The 21,717-nt window shown below is 36.7% G+C and overlaps 2 protein-coding genes across 2 annotated transcripts; both read right to left on the minus strand.

Annotated features, from left to right (window-relative positions):
• Window positions 1-7,423: 7,423 nt before the first annotated feature.
• LOC109179616 lies at window positions 7,424-9,688 on the minus strand. The gene is made up of 3 exons (XM_019329113.1): window positions 8,917-9,688; window positions 8,222-8,817; window positions 7,424-8,122 (listed from the first exon to the last, which is right to left on the minus strand). Exons 1-3 carry the CDS (start codon window positions 9,686-9,688, stop codon window positions 7,424-7,426), a joined length of 2,067 nt encoding a protein of 688 aa, XP_019184658.1.
• Window positions 9,689-15,690: 6,002 nt separating this feature from the next.
• On the minus strand, window positions 15,691-17,345 carry LOC109179650 (endochitinase EP3-like). The gene is made up of 2 exons (XM_019329143.1): window positions 16,882-17,345; window positions 15,691-16,156 (listed from the first exon to the last, which is right to left on the minus strand). The coding sequence occupies exons 1-2, from the start codon at window positions 17,285-17,287 to the stop codon at window positions 15,744-15,746; spliced, it is 819 nt and encodes a 272-aa protein (XP_019184688.1). The 5' UTR covers window positions 17,288-17,345; the 3' UTR covers window positions 15,691-15,743.
• Window positions 17,346-21,717: the final 4,372 nt, after the last annotated feature.

Below are 21,717 nucleotides of genomic sequence, written 5' to 3' on the forward strand. Positions count from 1 at the left end.
AAGCAAATTTTTGCTCACTTATCAAGCAATCAAAGGATTCCAAATATGCTAAGCAATGTATCTCCATCAATACCTCAAGTGAAGAATAATAAAGACATTTTATTTTAAAATGTTTTTATTTGCATTCTATTGTATTTCTAACAACATATATTTGTTAGACAATGAGGTCTATTTTTATATATATTTTAATTTGACGAGTAACATTTGTTGAATGAATTATTTTATTCTAGATAATAATTAAATTAAACTATTTAATTATTACAAGATTTTGAAATAATAATTATATATTGTGTGCATTTGGCTAGTATTATTTGAAAAAAAAAATTGTGACAAAATAATAGTCACTTATAAAAACATCAAGATTGACAATAGTGACACTATTTTAACTTGTTTTAGTGACCCAAATTTTGCCACTAATTTTCAGTATTGTTGTTACGGCTTTAGTTAGCACCAATGATTGTTTTAGAGTTAACTTCTTTGTCACAAATAAATACACCATTTGTTACCATGATTGTTGTCACAACAAAATAATTATTTGTTACAACTTTTTAGGTCACTGATTATCGTTTTTGAGTCAATAACAATTCTCACAAATAAGTATAAGTATTGTGACTAAAATGTTGTCACAATAAAATAATTAATTGCAACAGTTTTAGTTGTCACTAAATCAATTTTTTGTAATAACATATTTCGTCACCAAATGTACATTTATTGTGACGACTATTGATATAATTCAAATACTACTTTTAGTGTACGTAAACATTGTCACAAAAGTCTTAGTAATTGTGAAAACTTTTCAAAGTCGTCACTACTACAATAGTGACGGAGGATATAGTGACGACAGGTGACGACTTCTGCGCGACAGCGATTTCTTCAAGGAATTTTCGAGCTTCAATTGAGGTTATCATCTCTTAGGCTTGAACTATTTTTCTTCCTTACTTCTTGTTTAAATTTTCAGAATATTATTTCTTGAACTTTCCATACATTTAATTATGATTCTGGGCTAGAACTTTAATTAGGGATTTGGATTAGCCTTGGTTAGATTAATTGACTATTTTTCATGTGTTGATTCTTCCAATTTCAATTTAATAATTGAACTTGATTATATTTATTTTATGTATTTTGATTGTGGATTGTGTACCTGGCCATTGCATAATTCTAATATTAGAGTTCATAAGAAGAACTGACAGGTGAATTATGAACCTAGAACTTGTAAGATAAACACAATTGACCTAAACTAGACATAGCTTTAGGTATTTGTGGTGATATTTGATTGTTGCTTAATGGGATTAATTAATGTTGGTGAGATATCGACGGATGATCACAGTTAATTGGATACAACCTAGTAGCTCGACGGAGTATTAGGATATATTTGAAGCAATCATCACTATAGTCATAAGAATTAATACTTAGGAGAGTTAGTTAATTATCTAATAGGTGAACCCAAATCCCTAGTCTTCTCTCAATTGGAATTTTCTTTTCATTAAGTTAATAAATATTATTTTTAATCACATTAATTATATTTATTTGAGATTTTCCTTATCAACAATTTGATTATTAAAGATAACAGTTAATAGTGTTCTTCGTGGGATCGATCCTGGAATACTCCAGGAATTTATACTGTGATTGACTCTGTGCGCTTGCAGATTATAGCAATCAAGTTTTTGGCGCCGTTGCCGGGAACACTTTATTAAACTGTTTTCTTTAAGTTTTTCTTTTCAAATTTATTTAGGTTGTTAGGTTCGTTATTATTTTATTCTTATTTTTATTAAGTTTTTGTTTTTTTAATTTTTATTTTATTCTGTTTATGAACTTAAGGCGTTCACTAACGCATAAAAACACTGAATTATTCTCTATTGATCTTGAAATTGAGCGTACTTGCAGAAAAAACAGGGTATGAAGGCGGCTTGAAATGGCTGAGAACAATAGAGTGGGTCAACTGGATGACCCCATACCACCAATAGTTCCACCTCCTCACAATCAAGCAGCTCAACCACGTCTTCGAGACATCCAAAGACCAGTAATAGCTGTTAATCCCTCTTGTATTCAATTATCTGATGCAGCTAGAAATTATGAACTGAAGACTTTCCATCTGAATATGCTCCCTACCTTTAACAGTTTGGGAAGTGAAGATGCTTTGGGTTTCATGCGAGAGCTCTATAGTACGGAACAAACTTTACCTTTAAATAATTTATCTTAAGAAGAGCTTAGAATGAAATGTTTTTCATATTGCATGAGGGGTGATGCTAGGCAGTGGTTGTTAAATTTACTAGAGGGTTCTTTAGGAACTTGGGATGATGTTTACAATGCTTTCATGTTTAAATATTATTCATCTCAAAAGACAATGGACTATAGGAGTAGGATATGCACTTTTACTCAAAGAGAGACTGAGTTATTTCATGAAGCATGGGATCGTTTTAAATTGCTTTTGACACAATGTCCACACCATCAATTTCCATTGTTATTGTTGACACAATTCTTTTATGATGGTTTAACTCCTAATTGTCAGTCTCTTGTAGATACTGTTGCAGGTGGATACACAGGTGATAAAAACAGTGATGAATTAGAAGCTATTTATGAGAACTTAGCTACTAATTCTCGACAAAAGGCAGTGAGAGGTCGAAGAGCTGTTGTGCATGAAATTAGCACACAATCTGAGTTGACAACACAAATGGCTGAATTGACTAAACAGATGAACTTGTTGATGACTCGTGATAGTTCAAATAGAGAATTTTGTGTTTATTGCAATGCATATGGTCATAATTCTTCTATTTGTATGAATGCAGAGTCATCACAACCATCTTATGAGGAAGCTAATTACATGGGATCCAACATGGGTAGGCAACCACCAAGAAATGATCCATTTTCTAATACATATAATCCAGGTTGGCGAAATCACCCTAACTTCTCATGGAGAGATCAAGGTAACGGTAATGCAAAACCAATGGGACCACTCGGATTCCAGCAACAGGGACCATCAGGATTCCAACATCAGCAATACAGACCTTTCCAGCAGCCACCTGCACCACAGCAGTCTCAACTTCCTGCTCAGGAGAAGAAGCCTCAATTGGAAGAGATGTTCATGCAATACATGGCTAGCCAGGACACAATGATGAAGAAAATGGATGCAAAGATTGATAAGGTTGCTCAGTCCAACCAAGCATCCATTCATAATTTAGAGGTGCAAGTAGGTCAGTTGGCTAAATTGGTTGCAGAAAAAAAATCGAGGTAAGTTTCCTAGTACCACTGAAATAAACCCTAGGGAAGGAGCTATGGCTGTCACGTTGAGAAGTGGTAAGATATTGAATGAAGTTTTGAAAGAAAATGAACCCACGAGGGTTGAGAAAGAGAGTGATAAAGAAGAGGAACAAGTGCCTAAAGAGAATTCTAGTGATCAAAACCTCACTTCCTCTACAGTAAAACCTTATGTACCCCCCATTCCATATCCACAGAGGTTGCAAAAGAGGAACCAGGACAATAACTTTAAAAGATTTTTTGAGGTTTTAAAAAAATTGCAAATTAATATTCCTTTGCAGAAGCACTTGCTAATATGCCATCTTATGCCAAGTACATTAAGGAAATTGTGTCTAATAGAAAGAAATTGGAAGAGTTTGCTACTGTGCACCTAAATGAGGAGTGTAGTTCTATTCTACAAAGAAAATTACCTCCTAGGCTAATGGATCCAGGAAGTTTTTCTATTCCTTGCACTATTGGTAATACTGTTATTGATAAATGCTTATGTGATCTAGGTGCTAGTATTAACCTTATGCCTTTAACTCTTTTTAAGAAGTTGGAAATAGCTGAAATGAAGCCAACAACAATCTCTCTTTAACTTGCTGATAGATCAGTCAAGTACCCGCTTGGAGTAGTGGAGGATATATTGGTAAAAGTTGGTAAATTTTATTTTCCTGCTGATTTTCTGATTCTTGATATGGGTAGTGATACAGATACATCTCTTATACTTGGTAAGCCATTTTTGTTGACAGGAGGAGTATTAATTGATATGCCTTTAGGGAAATTGATTTTTAGAGTAGGTACAGAAAAAGAGGAATTCTCTATCTCTAAGGCTGTAAAATTACCAACTTTTGATGAATCATGTCTTTTTGTTGATGTTATTGAGAAACCTTCAGAAGAAGAATTTTTTAAGCATTCACCTAGTGAAACACCACATCAACTTGAACTTAAACCACATTCATTGCAGTTCAAATATGAATTTTTGAGTAACAATGATACTTTTCTTAGGTTTTCTTATGCTCATTTACTTCATGCAAAAGAAGAGAGATTGTGGAGAACATTGACTAAAACTTGGCATGACAAAAATAATTTTTGGAGAGAATTCAATGTAGGGCAAGAAGTTTTGTTGTTTAATTCTTGTCTTAAGCTTTTTTCTAGAGAAATTGAAGTCTAGATGGTTTGGTCCTTTCATGGTCACTAAAGTTTGTTCGTATGAGGCCATAGAGATTGACAGAGAGAAAAAGAGACCATTCATGGTTGCTTCACCAAAAGGCAACCCCGGAAGAAACTGGCAACTAACAGGAAAGTTTCCTGTTTATTTCATTTTCTCATACTTGCTTTTATATTTAACATTGAGGACAATGTTGAGTTTGAGTGTGGGGAAGGGAAAGTAAGATTAGGGGATGTTTTCTGCAAGTTTTATGCAAAATAGGCAAAATATAAAAAAAAAAAAATTCTGCATTTTTCCTGCAATTTTCTGCAACATTTTCTGCATTTTCTCTATTTTCTGCATTTTGCTAGAGTAAAATTCTGCATTTTTCATTCTACATTTTATGCACTAATTTTCTGCATTTTGCTACAGTTAAAAAAATGCCTTCTAATGACTATGTTGATTGGGAGATACGTTCTAGAGTTTTGGGAGTGCATAATGTCAATGAATGTGTTTGGCTATATGTATGCTTGCATAGAGTTGGTAGTCAAATTCTGTCACACCGTGAGCTTTTGAGCCTATAGGTTGCCCACTGCAACTTATTTTTCATTTTGAGTGCTTGTTTGCCTCTTTGATTGTGTTACTTCTAGAACTTGCTTCATACCATTTCAGAGCTACATGTTATATGATGACACGAGAATAATTTAGGCATTAGGATTTAGCCTTATGGCCTTAAAAATGACAACATCCTTATATATGTTATTTTTCCCCTAGTGAACCGCTTTGAGCTTTAAAATAAATATAAGACATTTTTCTTCATTAGCCAGTCCCAAAGAACCTTAGCTCATAAAAAGAAGCCTCTTAACTCGTCCATGGGTCAGTGGATGTCATTATTTCATTATCTGTGCAAGATGACCAAAAGTGATGAAGTATGTGTGAGGTTGGAGTTGAAAGGTGATTGTATAACCTGGTTACTTTGGGTGAAGAACTGTTTGTGATCAAAGGGGGTGAAAATGAAGGGAAAAAAAAAGAACAAAATGAGATATGTTCTAATTTGTGGGTTGAAAAATCTTGTTAGCCCTAACTTTTGTGCTCATTTTATTCTTAAAAAGATTTGTGAGCAATGAAGGCATGATAGAAATTTGAAGATTATGGGAAGAATACTATTGAGGGTGATGTGGAAATGATGAGGTATTTATTCGGTTTTACCAGAAAAAAACAAGAGGAAAAAAAGAGAAAAAAAAAAGAGAAAAAAAAAAGGAGAAAACAAATGAAAAAAAAACAGGAAAAATGAAAAAAAAAAAAAAAAAAAGATGATGAAAAAGAGATGGAGGTTTTGAAAGTTGTTTATCAGTGAAAAGGATGAGGGGGAATGAAGAAATGATAGCTTGTTTTAATAGAGTTCATTGTATGGGTAGAATACGAGTTCTTGCTCTTGATATGGTGAAATTATGGCTCTACTGATTACTTGGACTTTATTTCTATTTCCCTATATCCTTTCTTTGTTAAACCACATGCCCTTGGCCCCATTACAACCCATAAATAAAGACCTTTTGACTTGTGTTCTTCATATAATTTTGGTAGTGGAGTTTTGGTTGACAAGCAAGCCTATGGCAAATGCACTCTCAATAGAGGATGGTGTGTACCTTTCTTATACATATATTTATGAGCGATTGAGTGAACAACCGTGAGGACTACTATTCTCTATTGTCTTGTGTGCATATGACTTTGAACTCTCATGAAGTATTATGTGTTCACCAGCTCTCTTGAATTGAATGCCTAGTTGACATGGTTATGGTTGGTAGTTTGACTTCATTGCATAAGTTTGCTTGGGGACAAGCAAAACCTTGAGTGTGGGGAAGTTTGAAAACTTGATTGCTATAATCTGCAAGCGCACAGAGTCAATCACAGTATAAATTCCTGGAGTATTCCAGGGTCGATCCCACGAAGAACACTATTAACTGTTATCTTTAATAATCAAATTGTTGATAAGAAAAATCTCAAATAAATATAATTAATGTGATTAAAAATAATATTTATTAACTTAATGAAAAGAAAATTCCAAATGAGAGAAGACTAGGGATTTGGGTTCACCTATTAGATAATTAACTAACTCTCCTAAGTATTAATTCTTATGACTATAGTGATGATTGCTTCAAATATATCCTAATACTCCGTCGAGCTACTAGGTTGTATCCAATTAACTGTGATCATCCGTCGATATCTCACCAACATTAATTAAACCCATTAAGCAACAATCAAATATCACCACAAATACCTAAAGCTATGTCTAGTTTAGGTCAATTGTGTTTATCTTACGAGTTCTAGGTTCATAATTCACCTGTCAGTTCTTCTTATGAACCCTAATATTAGAATTATGCAATGGCCAGGTACACAATCCACAATCAAAATACATAAAATAAATATAATCAAGTTCAATTATTAAATTGAAATTGGAAGAATCAACACATGAAAAATAGTCAATTAATCTAACCAAGGCTAATCCAAATCCCTAATTAAAGTTCTAGTCAAGAATCATAATTAAATGTATGGAAAGTTCAAAAAATAATATTCTGAAAATTTAAACAAGAAGTAAAGAAGAAAAATAGTTCAAGCCTAAGAGATGATAGCTGCAATTGAAGCTCGAAAATTCCTTGAAGAAATCGCTGTCGCGCACCCAGACCTTCCTACTATTCTCTCCGCCGTTCCCTCTGTTAGGCTTGTTTTTTTTCTCTATGTTCTGTCGTCTCTTACGTCTCTGCCGAACCTATCCAAAAGCAACAAAAATAAAACCTTTTTTAATTCTCTTTCTTTTTCTCTTGTTTCCGTTTTTCGCCTAACCCAAAGATGAAAAACAATTTAAGAAGGGTTATTTTTCCCCTCCTTTCTTACTGCCGTGCAAGCCTGACTAAGGGAAAAAAAAATTAAATTAAATTAAATTAATAATAACTATATAACCTTTTTTTTTTTTTTTAAAAACCAAATGAATCAGATTGCATTAGCCACCAAGGGCTCAATAAAAGGTGGTGGAATATCCCTTCATAGAGTTCTGCCTGCTATAGCAGATACATGCTTAGATAAGAAGTGTGCCACATGATTGGCCTCCCTTCTAACAAATTTAACCTGGGAACCTGGTAACTCACTAAGTAGTCGAGTACAAGATAACAGAATGAAACGAAAATAATTACGAAACGAACTAGCAAATGAAAGACTCGTAACTAAAACTGCTGAGTCAGAATAGATGTAGCCGCCTGAGTACCCATTATTCTTCAACCAAGAGAGGGCTTCGCACATTGCCATCGCTTCCGCCAAGAGGGGATCATACGGACATGGCAAGGGGCCATTACCTGCTGCCACAAACGACGAATCACTATCAAAAACCACAAAACCATATGCCGCTGCGTGGAGGGGACCATGAAAGCCCGCATCAACATAACACTTAAAAGAGGCCGGTGTAGTACTATGTTGCGCATGCAAAGCTACGTTTCTGCTGCTGTTATAAATCACATGGGGCTGCTGACTACTCATCCACACCGTCCACTGTACCGCAAGGCGCATCAGGAGCGAAGCCGGGCGTGGCACCACCGAGTCCCAGACTGCCGTGTTCCTAGCAGTCCATATGGCATGAAGTACACCACACATTCTGCCTTGTACCTCCTTAGTATATCCGGGCGCACTACCAAGCCACTCCTCCGTCCATTGATAAAAATTCCTGTTGGCACACGGGGGAATTTGTAACTGAGATAGATGTCAAACATTAATTGCAAATGGACACGTACAAAAAATATGCATGACACACTCCTCAAACAAACCACAACACGGACATATATTATTAACCTCAACTCTCCTAACAATCAAGTTATCAAGTGTGGGCAATATATTCAAAAGAGCTCTCCATAGGAATACTTTCCATTTGGGAGGAACCTGCAGCTTCCAAATATTATTCCATACTGGCGATGGGTCCGTATTCAAGAACCCCAACCTCCTATATCCATCTTTAACCGAATAGCATCCCCTTATATCTCCTTCCCAATCTTCGAAATCTGTACTCACAGGCACTCTCAAAATTAATTGTGTATCCCGGGCATTAAAATTTTGTTGCAAAAGATCCAGATTCCAGGTCCCCGTATGAGCATCTATCAACTCTGAAACTAGCATTGAGTGACCGTTCATAGCTTGATCAGACTCGACATATGGATTGTGTCGATCCGGAAGCCACGGAACAGTCCAAACCCTTGTAGCCGTGCCATCTCCAATTCTGCGCCTGCAACCAGATTTTAACAAATCTTGGCCAGCCATAATACTTTTCCAGACGTAACTTGGGTTACCCCCGATAACAGCCTCATAAAAGGATGAAGTTGGGAAGTGCCTAGCCTTAAAAACACGTGTCATTAAAGATGTGGGATTAGTAAGAAGCCGCCAACCCTGTTTAGCTAACAGGGCAAGATTAAATTCATGCAAACGTTTAAATCCCATACCACCAAACTTCTTTGGACTGCACATCCTATCCCAGGCCAACTAATGGATATTACCAGCATTGCCCCCATTCCCCCACCAATACCTGTTCATTAACCTCTCCAAAGAAGCACATAAAGTAATCGGCAGCAGATAAATACTCATAGTATAAGTTGGCATGGCCTGTGCCACACTTTTCAAAAGAACCTCCTTACCCGCCTTAGTCAGCAACCTCTTATTCCAAGAGCTGAATCTCTGTTTCAACTTTTGCTCAATGTAAGCAAAAACCGCCCTCCTATTCCTGCCAACAACAGAAGGCAATCCCAGGTACTTCCCAAAATTCTCCGCCTGGGAAACAATCAAAACCCCTGACACAAGATCCTGCATTTCAGTGTGTGTATTTCGGCTGAACGAAATGTTGGATTTGTGAAAATTCACCGCTTGGCCAGAGTAGGACTCATAAACCCCCAGGCATCTTTTTACTTCCATAGCTTCCTGCAGGTTAGCTTTAAAGAAAAGCAAGCTATCGTCAGCAAAAAACAAGTGCGAGATCGGTGGTGCCCCCCGGGCCACTCTACAACCATGAATAAGCCATTTTGACTGTGAGTCCTGCAAAAGCAAAGATAGCCCCTCCGCACAGATTATGAAGAGATAAGGCGACAAGGGATCCCCTTGCCGTAACCCCCTAGTAGGCACGATCTCCTCCGTAGGTCTACCATTAACCAATACCTTGTAACGTACCGTCTGGATACACAACATAATCAACTGTATCCATTTAGCATCAAAGCCCAGACCCACAAGCATATCACTCACAAAGGACCATTCCATCCTATCGTATGCCTTTGCCATATCAAGTTTAAGTGCAGCCCACCCCACCTGGCCTAGTTACTTCCTCCTCAAGTAATGACCAACCTCGGAAGCAATCAGAATATTGTCCGAGATCAACCTACCCGGAAGGAACGCACTCTGTGAGTCTGAAATAACACAATTTAATAAAACCAAATTATTAAAGCACTTAAGTTGAAGAAATAAAACTAGTAAATAAATTTAATTCTATAGTTAAAAATAAAACTCTTATTTATATTAATATAAAAATGTAAAATTAGCCTAATATTTATTAAAACCCATCTAAACTAGTCTAAACTAGTAACATATAACTAAATATAATATTTATTATAAAATCGACCCTAAAACTTAATTTATTTATGAAAATCACTAACTAAAATTACTCTAAATAAAGCCTAGAAATTAAGCTTATCAACTTCTATTATCACTAAATGTGAAATTTCTTGTAGTGGTTGTACTTTTTTCCCTTAATTAAGTTTTTTCCCACACGATTTTCTTAAGTTAAGGTTTTTAATGAGACAACTGAAATAACACATACATTATCCATATATATATCGCCTACTCTTTTCTCGACTATGTTTTTCTCACAGAGTGTTTCTAGCGAGTTTTTAACGATGCATGATTATGCTAATATAATATCCAAGTGAGAGTATTATAAATATTATTATAACAGTTGTAAAAGTCACAGTTATGTCTATCATTATTGATTTCCGTTTCAAATGTAATTATATATTTTGCTCATTGTACTGAATTGCAGAGGGTGGAATAATATATTGAAGTTTTTACCTCTGTCTATTTTCTCTCTATCTTACTCCATTCACATTATACTATTTGTGGTTCCAATTCTATAATCCATTTCACCGAGGAGTGCTATGAGCTAATAGCAATCAAATTATACATGATGCATGCGTTTGTAGTGAAATGTTTACATACATTAAGCTTTTGTTTTTATGAACATATAACAACTACATTATGGACCTACTATAGAATAAATTATATATATAATTTAGTGTTTATATACATTAAGATTTAGGTTTATGACCATATAAAACAAATATTATGAACATGGTATAGGATAATGTTATTAAACGTAATACGCTAGTTGACACTGTTGGAAAAATAGCATTAAAATGACATTTTAAGTAGCTATTTTGTGGTACAATTATCAGTGAGGTTCACTTCCGATTTGGTTCGGGTCAAAGTGAATTCGGGTTCTTTATAATGAGACGAAGAGATTGATATATTGTACGCTCAAAACAGATAATGGGTGGAAGGGATATTGATTCTCAAAGTAGACCCATTGGAGTTGGGAAATGAAAGGAAAAAGTGAAGCTTTTGTCCCACATTGGTTTGGGAAATGGATTTGCACCACTATTTATACAAGAGCTCTTTTAAGACTTATTGAATTGTATAGCATAAAGGTTCTCTCTTGTGCATAAGGGTGGTGCAAATCAAGCCCCAACGTTTACTATATGTATATATAAGTAAACAAAACAAAATTTTTTTTCCCCAATTAATTGGTCGGTTAACAAAAATTTTTTAGCTACATTTTTAAATCCTTAAAATTATAAATAAAAATTAAAATTAACAATTACTTCAATACCTATAATAATAAATCTAAAATAAGAAATATACAAAAACAATACGATAACAACCTAACAACACTAAAAATATAAAAATCACAAATTTTAAAAATACAAGTATAAATAATAGTATAGTTAACCAAATAATAAATATATATATATATATATATATATATATATATATATAATTTCGGTTAACCGATCCGATCCGTTAATTCAGTTAACTGATATTTTCTAATCGAATTAACCGTTAATCAAAATTTTATAATACCTTTAACCATGAACCGAACCCAATTATTTTAGCCAAGTTTGCACCCCTAATAGTGGGTGTGAGACAAGCTATCCTTACCAGATGCAGTAACAGTTAAGAGCTAACTTGGTATTTCAGTCGTCACTTTCTCCGGCTTAATTGGAAGAGGAAGCTCATATATCAAATGAATTGAAGTTAAAATTGTATCAAGTTCCACATTTTAATTAATTATTTATTATTGTTGTTGTGAATAAATATGTGGACCTTGCTATAGGTATTATAGATAATATATTTTCATCCTTTGTAGTATTGTAATTATATTATAACTCTATATCTAGTCTCCTCTTTACATTACTATATTCCTGCAAACCTGATGAAATAACAATTCATGTGAGGATACATCCAGTTTTCACAACAAGTTATCAACACTCCCTGTCAATTTCAATTCATAGGTCCTGGAAGTGCACTATTCTAAAGTTTTAACGGTGACACGGAGGTAGGGAGAACATGTTGAGACGCATTATGGATCTTTGGACCTCATCAACTTCTCTTTCCCTCTTCAGCAAATGTTGAGGCATCAGGTGTTCTCACAATACTTGAAGTGCAATCTACTTGCCTTGCGATTAAATCTAGAGCTAAGTATATTTTCATTTTTCAAAGAAAATATTTACACATGCATATATTTATTATTCTGTGCAATTAGTCATGTCTTCATGAAAATTGTCTTTATTATATTGCATATATAATTGTGCCTAGATGTGTGAGTATCTTTGTGGATGATTTTTACTTTGGTTGTTTAAGAGGGAGATATGTCATATGTATTTGCATTCATTTGATGCTAAGATTTTGAGAGCTTGATTAAAACATATAATTTTGTGATAGACTTTCTTGATGTGACGACCATATACATTGCATGGTGAGTGCACTAATTGTCATGCGACAATTGTTATTATGTCACAAATTACTCCCTTATGTTTTATGGAGATGTGAATCGTTATAAAAGAACATTTATTGATTTGCTCTTGTTGGTAACAATTATTTGCTATATGTCATATATGTTAAGATTTATCTCACATCTCATAAATAAATTACTTTATAGCCTTATATGTACAACCTGAAGTGAGCTTCTAGAAACTATTATTGATGCCATAGTATGTGGTATATTATTCATGGATTTCATACCACAAAATAGTTATATGGATGTAAACACGAAAACTTGAATTGTATATATTAAATTCAAAGTATCGATTACAAGTAGTATGTATATATCAAACAGAAAGGGGTATGTAAGTGTACAAATTTCGTACACATTAAAACCTTTGTTGGCTAATTTATTTAGTTTTAATTTAATTAGATTTTAGTTAGATTAAAACTCTTTGGACCATTACATATCTTCTAATATTAATTAAAAGTAGTCCGCATTACGCATGAAATGAAGCTTTCAAATTAAATATGTGGCTATGGTTATTTGAATACTTTGGAATGCTAATTATGTGGATCAAGTAATGGAATAATCTTTGCTATAAAAGGAAGTCATTCCTTTTTTGAAAGCTACGGATTTTGGGCATTCTATATTGAGAGAAAGGAATCTGCATTACAAAGCTATTTTATTAAATTGATTCTTGAATATCAATTCGTGTGGGATTAAAATCTAAGCTGCACTGTCAGTACCTGGAACAGCTGAAGCTTCGCTTGAAGATTGTTATGGCATGCACGGTTCAGTCCTGAGTAGGTGTTAGGAAGCGTTGGGGTAGTAAATGCTGATAGCCATTTGTACCTACCATTGTATAACTCCTTGGTAAACATCTATAGTGGATTGGGCAGAAGTGGGTTGCCCTGCAGACGTAGGAGAAGCGCTCCGAACTGCGTAACAATTCTCTTGTGTTCTTTTTTTATTTTATGCTTTCAATTCTGTTATTTACATTTGATTAAATAATCTAATTAATGAACGAGATTGTCGCATAACATAAAATCAAGCAGAATTCTAAGTTATATCTTGCATTCAAGATTCACGGTGCAATTTCAATTGGTATCAGAGCTTGCAGACTTAATTTATTAGTCTGTCGATCTGGCTATTCCGTGCCTCTTGAATTCAAGCTTTTAGCGGCTCTTATTGATTTTCTTTATTCTGTTAATTTGTTCAATCTCACGGGTTGTTGAGTGTTACAGAATGGATGGTGTTAAGGTTCTTCCCCAGCTAGTCAACAACAACTACGCTTATTGAAAAACTCGCACGCGTACACATCTAAAAGCTCACAAGTGCTCACTTTTCATTAATTTAATTAATGTTAGTCTGCCTTTTCTTGACAGCTGGGAGAACAAAACGGTTACTCAGTTAATGGGAAATCTTAGAACCTACAAAATGAAAATTTTAACTGATCACACAAAAATACACGAATAATATACCGAATGACCATTAGAGATTGTACAGAATATCACAAAAATACACGGATAATATATTCTTAATAGAAACTTCATTTGGAGAGGATATGAGCCAAACACACCATAAGCAGTAAACCATAACCAATTCATAGAAATTTATTATTCATAAAGATAGAGATTTACCATACTATTTGTTCATAAGAGAGAGTAGTCCATAACATACCATATGCGTCCATCAGAAACATGACAAAAGCATTCCAAAATTTTCCATAACTACTATTCCCCCTTACTGGAATAGTTATGTTGTGCACATGCATGGTGCATATGGATGCAAAAACGACGTCGTTTTATTAAAAACACGCGTCTCCCCTTACAAAAAAAAATTCGGGTTCGATTCCCAGCAACAACATTATGTTGTTCATTCATTTTGGAATTTTAGTTCATAAATTATGGAATTTTAGTTCATTAATTATGGAATTATAGTTCATCGATTCTGGAATTGTAGTTCATTGATTCTGAAATTTTAGTTCATAGATTCTGGAATTTTAGTTCATTCATTCTGGAATTTTTAGTTCATAGATTAGATTCTGAAATTTTAGTTCATAGATTTTGGAATTATAGTTCTTCGATTCTGGAATTATAGTTCATCGATTCTGAAATTTTAGTTCATATGTTATTGCTGGGAATCGATACATAATGCATACGGATGCACAACATAATTTGCCCCCTTAGTGAGTTCCTCCCCTCTTATTTGAACTTACCAACATCCTACGGCGATGGCTTTCTTCTCGGACAATGGTGGCCGACAATGAAGGTTCAACGATGGCAGAAGCATTTTGAAAAAAATAACTTCCAAGAAATTCCAGTCCAATGTTTCTTTGACATCAGCGTGAATTTAAGCAATGGCGAAATACATTGAAAAAATCAATTTGCAGGTGTTTCCTACCCAATGCCTCACACAGGGGCGGAGCCACCCTTGGGTTGGGGCCCTGGCCCCCTACCCCACCCCTCATTTTTAATATATATATATATATGTATATATTATTATAATATTGATAAATTATATTTTTAGTCTTTCCTCCTAATTTTTTAAGAAAATTACACATTTCGTCCCTAAGTTATGTGGTAATTGTAGAATTCATATCTAATTGTTGGTCGTGCTAACTTTTCATTCCTAAGCTATAATTAACGTTGCAAATTTCGTCCTTTTAATAACAGGTTGTGCTCACTCTTAGTCTCTGAGTTATATAATGTTGCAAATTTTGTCTCAAATGTTTTGTTAGTAAAGGGACGAAATTTGCAACATCATTTACGGAGTATATTTTAAAGACGATATGTGAGCACGACTAATAATTAGAGATGAATTCTACAATTGTCCTATAACTTAATTAATTAGGGACAAGAAGTGCAATTTTCCCTATTTTTTTACTGTTGTATATATTTTGTGTTATGTGAAAAATTCAAAAGTAATATTTGACAACATTAACGATCTTACTCATATAATTATATATTTCATATATTATTGCACATAATATAATTAAAAATAATTATGAATAATAATCGGCCCAATCATATATGGTCCCCAACCCAGACGTACTTTCTAGCTCCGCCCTTGTGTACTGTTGTTTTTGTGCATTTTTCTTGTAGTCACTTATATAACTATTATTTGCGCTTTGTTAGACTGATAAAAAAAGTATTTTACCAAAAACTTTACTAAATAATGTTAACACTAGTAAATTTAGGAAGCATTAAAGTGGTTGAAAGAGCTAAATATTTTTGGTATATTTTTGTACCATCAAACATTATTCTGTTAGTTATTGTCCATTACATTGCTTTATATATCTTAGCATTCAAGGTTATTCCCAGGATCGACACCAAGTTGTTGGCAATACTGTGTGTAATACTCAACCCTCTTCCTAACAGTGTCCGGATTAGCCCCATCGCACTCAAGTTGGCCGTTGATGGCACGAATGGTGGCGCCAAAACCCTGACCGGAGGTGATGAGAGAATGGCAATTGTTCATCCAAAACCACAGGGCAGTTTTGAAGGAAATAATCGGGTCTGTGGCGACGACGTCCGGGTTGTTTAAGCCGTCGAAACCGATGCTTTGGCCGGCCGGTCCATAGTTGAAATTCCAGGATAGTTGGATGGGTCCACGGCCGTAGTACATCTTTCCTGGTGCGCAGGGATACTGTGTGTTGGTCTTGTCGCAGTAGTCTCTGGATTCGCCGTCGATCTCCTTTATGTAGCACATATCTGCATGGGTTGGGATCGGAGTAGTACGAGGTTCTTAGAAGAAGGTAATTTTTATGTTAAAATTAGAACAAATACCAAAATTTTTTCGCACGCAAAATGATTGTTTTGATCCACGTGCTTAATTCCAATCAATTTTAATGTCCGTCTATTATTATATTGTCAAAATTTATTAAGCATGTCATCCCTATATTGAAGACATGCCTCATGCCTGAATCTAAAATTATTAAGGGTATTTTCGTTCTTACATAATTAAAATCTCAATTCGAACATAAATAAAGAGATTTAAGCTCTAGGATCTCAATTCATTATTCTCCTTTTCATCATTCTTAAATGAATAAGGAGGATGAGGAGGAGAACGGCGAATTGGAATCTTAGGGCTTTATTGAGATCTTAATTATGAAATGACGAAAATACTCTTAATAATTTTATATTCATGCATGTTTTAAACAGAGGGATAACATGCGTAATAAATTTTGGCACTAAAATAATAGACGTGCATCAAAATTGGTAGGAATTAAGTATGCAACCAAAACTGTCACTCTATTAATATACCAAAGTTTGTATTTTTGATTTAAATGATGGGGATTAACTTCCGTCCAGTTTCGAATCTTGGTATGGACTCTTTGTGGTTCAGTAGATTGAGAAAGTATGTATGAACAGATACTACATTGTAATAGAGTTAATAATATTAAAAAAATAAAAATAAAAAAAAAATAAAAACTTACGTCCAGTTTCATGAGTAACGTGGGCGAAAAACGCCGCAATTTCCCGCTTAGAGTCATCGGCGCTCCCAACCGTTCCGAACTGCGGGTAGGAGTTGACGGCGTCAAGAAACGAGGTTCGCGTGTAGAAGCCCTTCCCTTCGCAGCTGGAATCCGCCTGATCGGCGATTCCGTTGAAAAACGCATCCGACACAATGTCGGCGACGGACCCGCCGCCGCTAGGGGGGCTAGGGGGATGGTAGCACGGCCCTTCCTTGCACCCTTCACCGCAGTAGTCATCCCCAGTGCCGCAATACCCCCACTGGCTGCAACACAGCCCCTCAGCGCAGCCACAGTTTTGGGCTGAAATCAACCCCAGGGACAGTGCAATAAGAGCCAAGCATAGCAAAAGTGAACCAAAATTCGCCATTTTCAATTTTGAAAGGTGTTTGTGATGAATCTGTGGGATGCTGATAGGAGTATTTATAGTGTAGAAAGTGTTATGTTGTGATTGCTGCAAAATTGCAATTCTGAGAGGATTTTTTAAAAAATAAATAAATAAAAAAGAAAAAGCGTCAAATACACACCCGAACTTTATAGACAGACGACCAACTGCAATGCCTTTTCCAGTGACCTATTGGTTGCCAATTTTCATCGGATCGACAGCCTCATCGGAACTAGGGGTGTAAATGAGCCGAGCCACTCGTGAGCAGCTCGGTCAAAGCTCGGCTCGAGCTCGGTCAAAATCGAACTCGAGCAGCTCGTTTGATAATCGAACTCGAGCCGAGCCTAGATATTTTAAGCTCGTGGCTCGTCACGAGCCGTATAATATATAATATTTATAATTTATAATATATAATATAATTACAATATATAAAAATAACAATTAAAAAGTTCGAGATCAAACTCGAACTTGAACAATCAAGCTGCTCGAGCAGCTCGAAAATTGCCAAGCTCGAGCTCGAGCATCAATTCTTGAGCTCGATCGAGCTCGAACTCGAGCCGAGCTTCCATTAACGAGCTCGGTTCGGCTCGTTTACACCCCTAATCGAAACCCTTGTGACATGTAATAGGTCACTAACAGATTTTTGAGCTTTAATGCATTAATTGACATATTTATGTGCTTAATTGCAATTTAAATATTCCTAAATTGCAATTTAAAATGAGGTGATTCATACATTTTTTGTGTATTTGTTGACTGGCTTTTTATCCATCCCTATTCCTAGTTATATTTATGACGTAGAAAGCGTGTATGTAGTAACTTTTGACTTTGACTATGAATCATCTCAATGCCTTTAACAGTAATGAAAACGAAGAGTATACGAAAAATTGGTTGTGAATTGGTCGGACTTATCCCTTTTAATTTGCTTGATAATTAAACTCAAAACAATAAATCATTTGTATGAGTCAACATTTTTTTTTTGAGAACATTGAATGAGTGAACATTAAAAAGTGATTTTTATTAAATTTAATTGGACTACCTTGACATATTTTAATAATTTGAGCACATTTCTCTCTCATACAAGATGAATTGAAATAGAAAGTTGAAAAAATCTTTTACAAATTTCATATTTTGAGTTGTTCGGGTTTAAATATTATCATTTTCAAAAGAGTTAATTCCACTAGAGGTCCTTTATCTTTGGTAGCAATTTTAAATTTACTCACAGACTATTATTTTTGTCATTTAACATCCCAGACTATTTTTTGGACACTTTTAGTCCTCATGACTTTTTCTATTTTTAGTAAGGAAATTTTTGTTTCTTCATATTTTTCTTTTGTTTCAACCAGTTTAATTGGTTTAAGACTTTACTAAAAACCGGTTGAAAAATATAGTTACAAAAAATCATAGGTTATCTAAATTTCAAATCCAATTAAACCGGCTGAAATCGAAAAAATAACAAAAGAAAAATATGAAAAGACAAAAATGTCATTACTTAAATAAGAAAAGTCATGAGAATGACTAAAAGTGTCCAAAAAATAATAGTCTAGGATTTTAAATGGCAAAAACGATAGTGTGTGACTAAATTTAGAATTGCCACTGATAAGTTATATACCCTGGGTCCGTGCCACCGCTTACAGTCGGGTCGGGGTCTCGCGGTTCGGGTCTTGACCTACGGGTTGGGATTAAAGGTGACGGGTCAAACCCGAGATGGGTCAAACCCGCCACCTCGGTGGCCCTATAAAAGGGCTTCTAGCCCTCTAAGTGAGGGAGGCCATTTTTGCCATCTTTGGGTCCTCTCTTTGGGCTCTCTCTCCCTCTCTACATATCCTCTTTTTTCTCTCTATAGCTAGAAAATAGCAGAACATTAATAAAAGGAGGGTTTAACTATTTCTTGTTTCTTCTTGATTCATTCTTTGTTTACAAATATTTTATATATTTAGTACATATAACCGACATCCGGGTGAATTAGTACTATCAAATGGCGCCGTCCGTGGGGACCTGAGTCTCGGCCGGTACAACTTGTCTCCTGAAATGTTGACTCCAGACCCTCTCGATCGGGAGAATCCACGGGTCGTACTTCACAGAAAACAACCGATTCTTCCATCCACGGTTGTTCCCGGGCAGACCTTCAATCGAGCACATGTCCGCCCGGGATTGGGTCATCAGGTACCCGCCCCCGTACGTGGCCGCTAGCACCTTCACCTGGTAGATGAAGTTGAAGAGTTCCATGGTGCAGGCCAGCCGGTGTCGACCGCAGATCTGCGGGAAACATGCAATCATCCGGTGCGCGTTCGGGCAGATCTGCCCGGGCACCACCTGGTAGTAGCCCAGGAATGCGGTGAGGAGGCTCGAGAAAGGGAAAGTGATCAGGGCCATGAGGGAGTCGTAGTGCATCCCGAGCCACTTTCCCCGGTGCAGCTCGATAATGTTCCCGAGTTGCCGGCTTGTATCAAACTCGACCCGACCGGCAAGAGTTGCAGCGATTCTGCTTGCTTCTCCTTTTGTCAGCAAGCTCATCTGGGTCGCGACGCTCTCGCTGTTGAGGAACTCGAACCCGTCCCCGCCTGGCGCTGCTGGCCCGGCCGGGTTTTCCTCGGCTGCCTCCCCGTCCTCTGCCCGGTTGCCCTCTTGGGGCTCGGCCTGAGGGTAATCCCCTCTTACCCTCGTAGGCGTTCCCCTGGCATCTTCAGCCGGGGAGTTTCGTCCGCTCGTGGACGTTTCGTCGCTCCCCGACCCGCTGGAACTCGACCCCGATGTCCCCGAAGAGCTTGATGACCCTTCTGGCTCGGGGGCTCGGTCGGGGATTTGTTGTGGTCGTTGCTCGACCTCCGGAGAATAGGACATGATGTCCACCTCCTCGCTGCTTTGCTCGACCGTGTTGTCGTAGTCTGCGACCGAGACATTCTGGCTATCCGAGTCCGACATTTTTTCTACCTAAAGGTCGGTCGGGGTTAGTACAGGGCTCGGGAAGTTAGATCGGAGTTAGTCCTACCCTACTCCTATGCAAAGCTAAAAATAAAGCAAAAGCTAAGGAGTAAAGAGCTTACCAATCAGGGGAACTTGGCTGAAGTTTGCAGGTGAGTTGCTCGGTTGATCTGCTGAATAGCTCGCTCGGGACTCTCTGAGGGTGCCGATTGGATCAGAAGATTGAGGAAAGTTCAAATGAAGGCCTCAAGGGCCTATTTATAGGAGAGCATTTGGGCGGGAAACCAATCCACTTGCGCGATGTGACCCGCACTGATTCCGAGGCGACCGTTGCAGTCGTAGATGCCGGCAGTCGCCGACACGTGGCGAGAAGAGGAATGACAGCTGGCGGTTGGGCTTCTTCATCCCGTCCCGTTTTTCCCGGACGGTTAAAAAGGCCCGGACTGGGGGGCTCTTGGTAGGGAATATCCCGACCGACATAAATTTACCCCGACTGGTCTGCCTTTGTCTTTTCTTCTTGTCTTTGCAGGTAACAGGTCGGGCTTCTTGTGAAGAACCCGGTCGGGGTCCGACCGGGAGTCGCCCGAGCGGCAGTGTCGACCACCGAACGGTAGCCCTTTGGCGAGAGAGCTGACAAAGGACACGTGGCGGCTCCTTGCGACGACAGACAGGGCACCCGGGAGGATGACATGTGGTGGCTACGTGGAGAGCATGCCGCACGACCGGATTTGTGTCTCCGGCGCAGCGGCTATAAATACCCACAGTAGCTACAGTGTGAGGGACTTTTGGACGATCGATAGGTTGTTGTTAGAGAATCCCGACCGCAGTCAGTCGGTACTCAGAGCAACCAAGTAGATTGTACTTAGGTCCTTCACCGTGATCAATAAAGATATTTACTTGCTTTATTTGGTCTCGAGTTTGGTTAGTTACTGTTTACGTAGTAATTAGCAGTATCAATAAATATATATATATATATATATATATATATATATATATATATATATATATATATATATAAAATAAAACTTTAATTTTTAAAATTAAAAATTATAATAATTTAAGATTTTGATTAAGAGTTAACGAGAGACGGGAAATCACCGTCCCTACCTAATTTTCCACAAGAACGAAGACTATTTTCAATTCTCCGATGGGGATGGAGATGGGATCGGGGTTTCAAACGGGTGCAGAGAGTATACTTCTCGCCCCCGCCCCGTCAGTTGTCATCCCTAAATATATATTATAGAAATCTACTCAAGTTAAACACTTTAAAATGTAAACAACTCGAATAACATTAAAAACCCTAGTTGCAAGTCAAATATGTACTGCTGCATTCCCATCCGCATCGTCATTATCTACAATCCCCAACAGAAAAACCAACATTATATTATTGTCAAAACATCACATGTATTGATGTCATCGCCACCTTAGCCATAATACCATTCAACACCTACAAACCATAATATATTAAGCACCAACTTTGTCGTCACCCTACT

The sequence above is a fragment of the Ipomoea nil genome, unplaced genomic scaffold, assembly GCF_001879475.1.
Source record: "Ipomoea nil cultivar Tokyo-kokei standard unplaced genomic scaffold, Asagao_1.1 scaffold0937, whole genome shotgun sequence".
Classification (NCBI taxonomy): Eukaryota; Viridiplantae; Streptophyta; class Magnoliopsida; order Solanales; family Convolvulaceae; genus Ipomoea; species Ipomoea nil.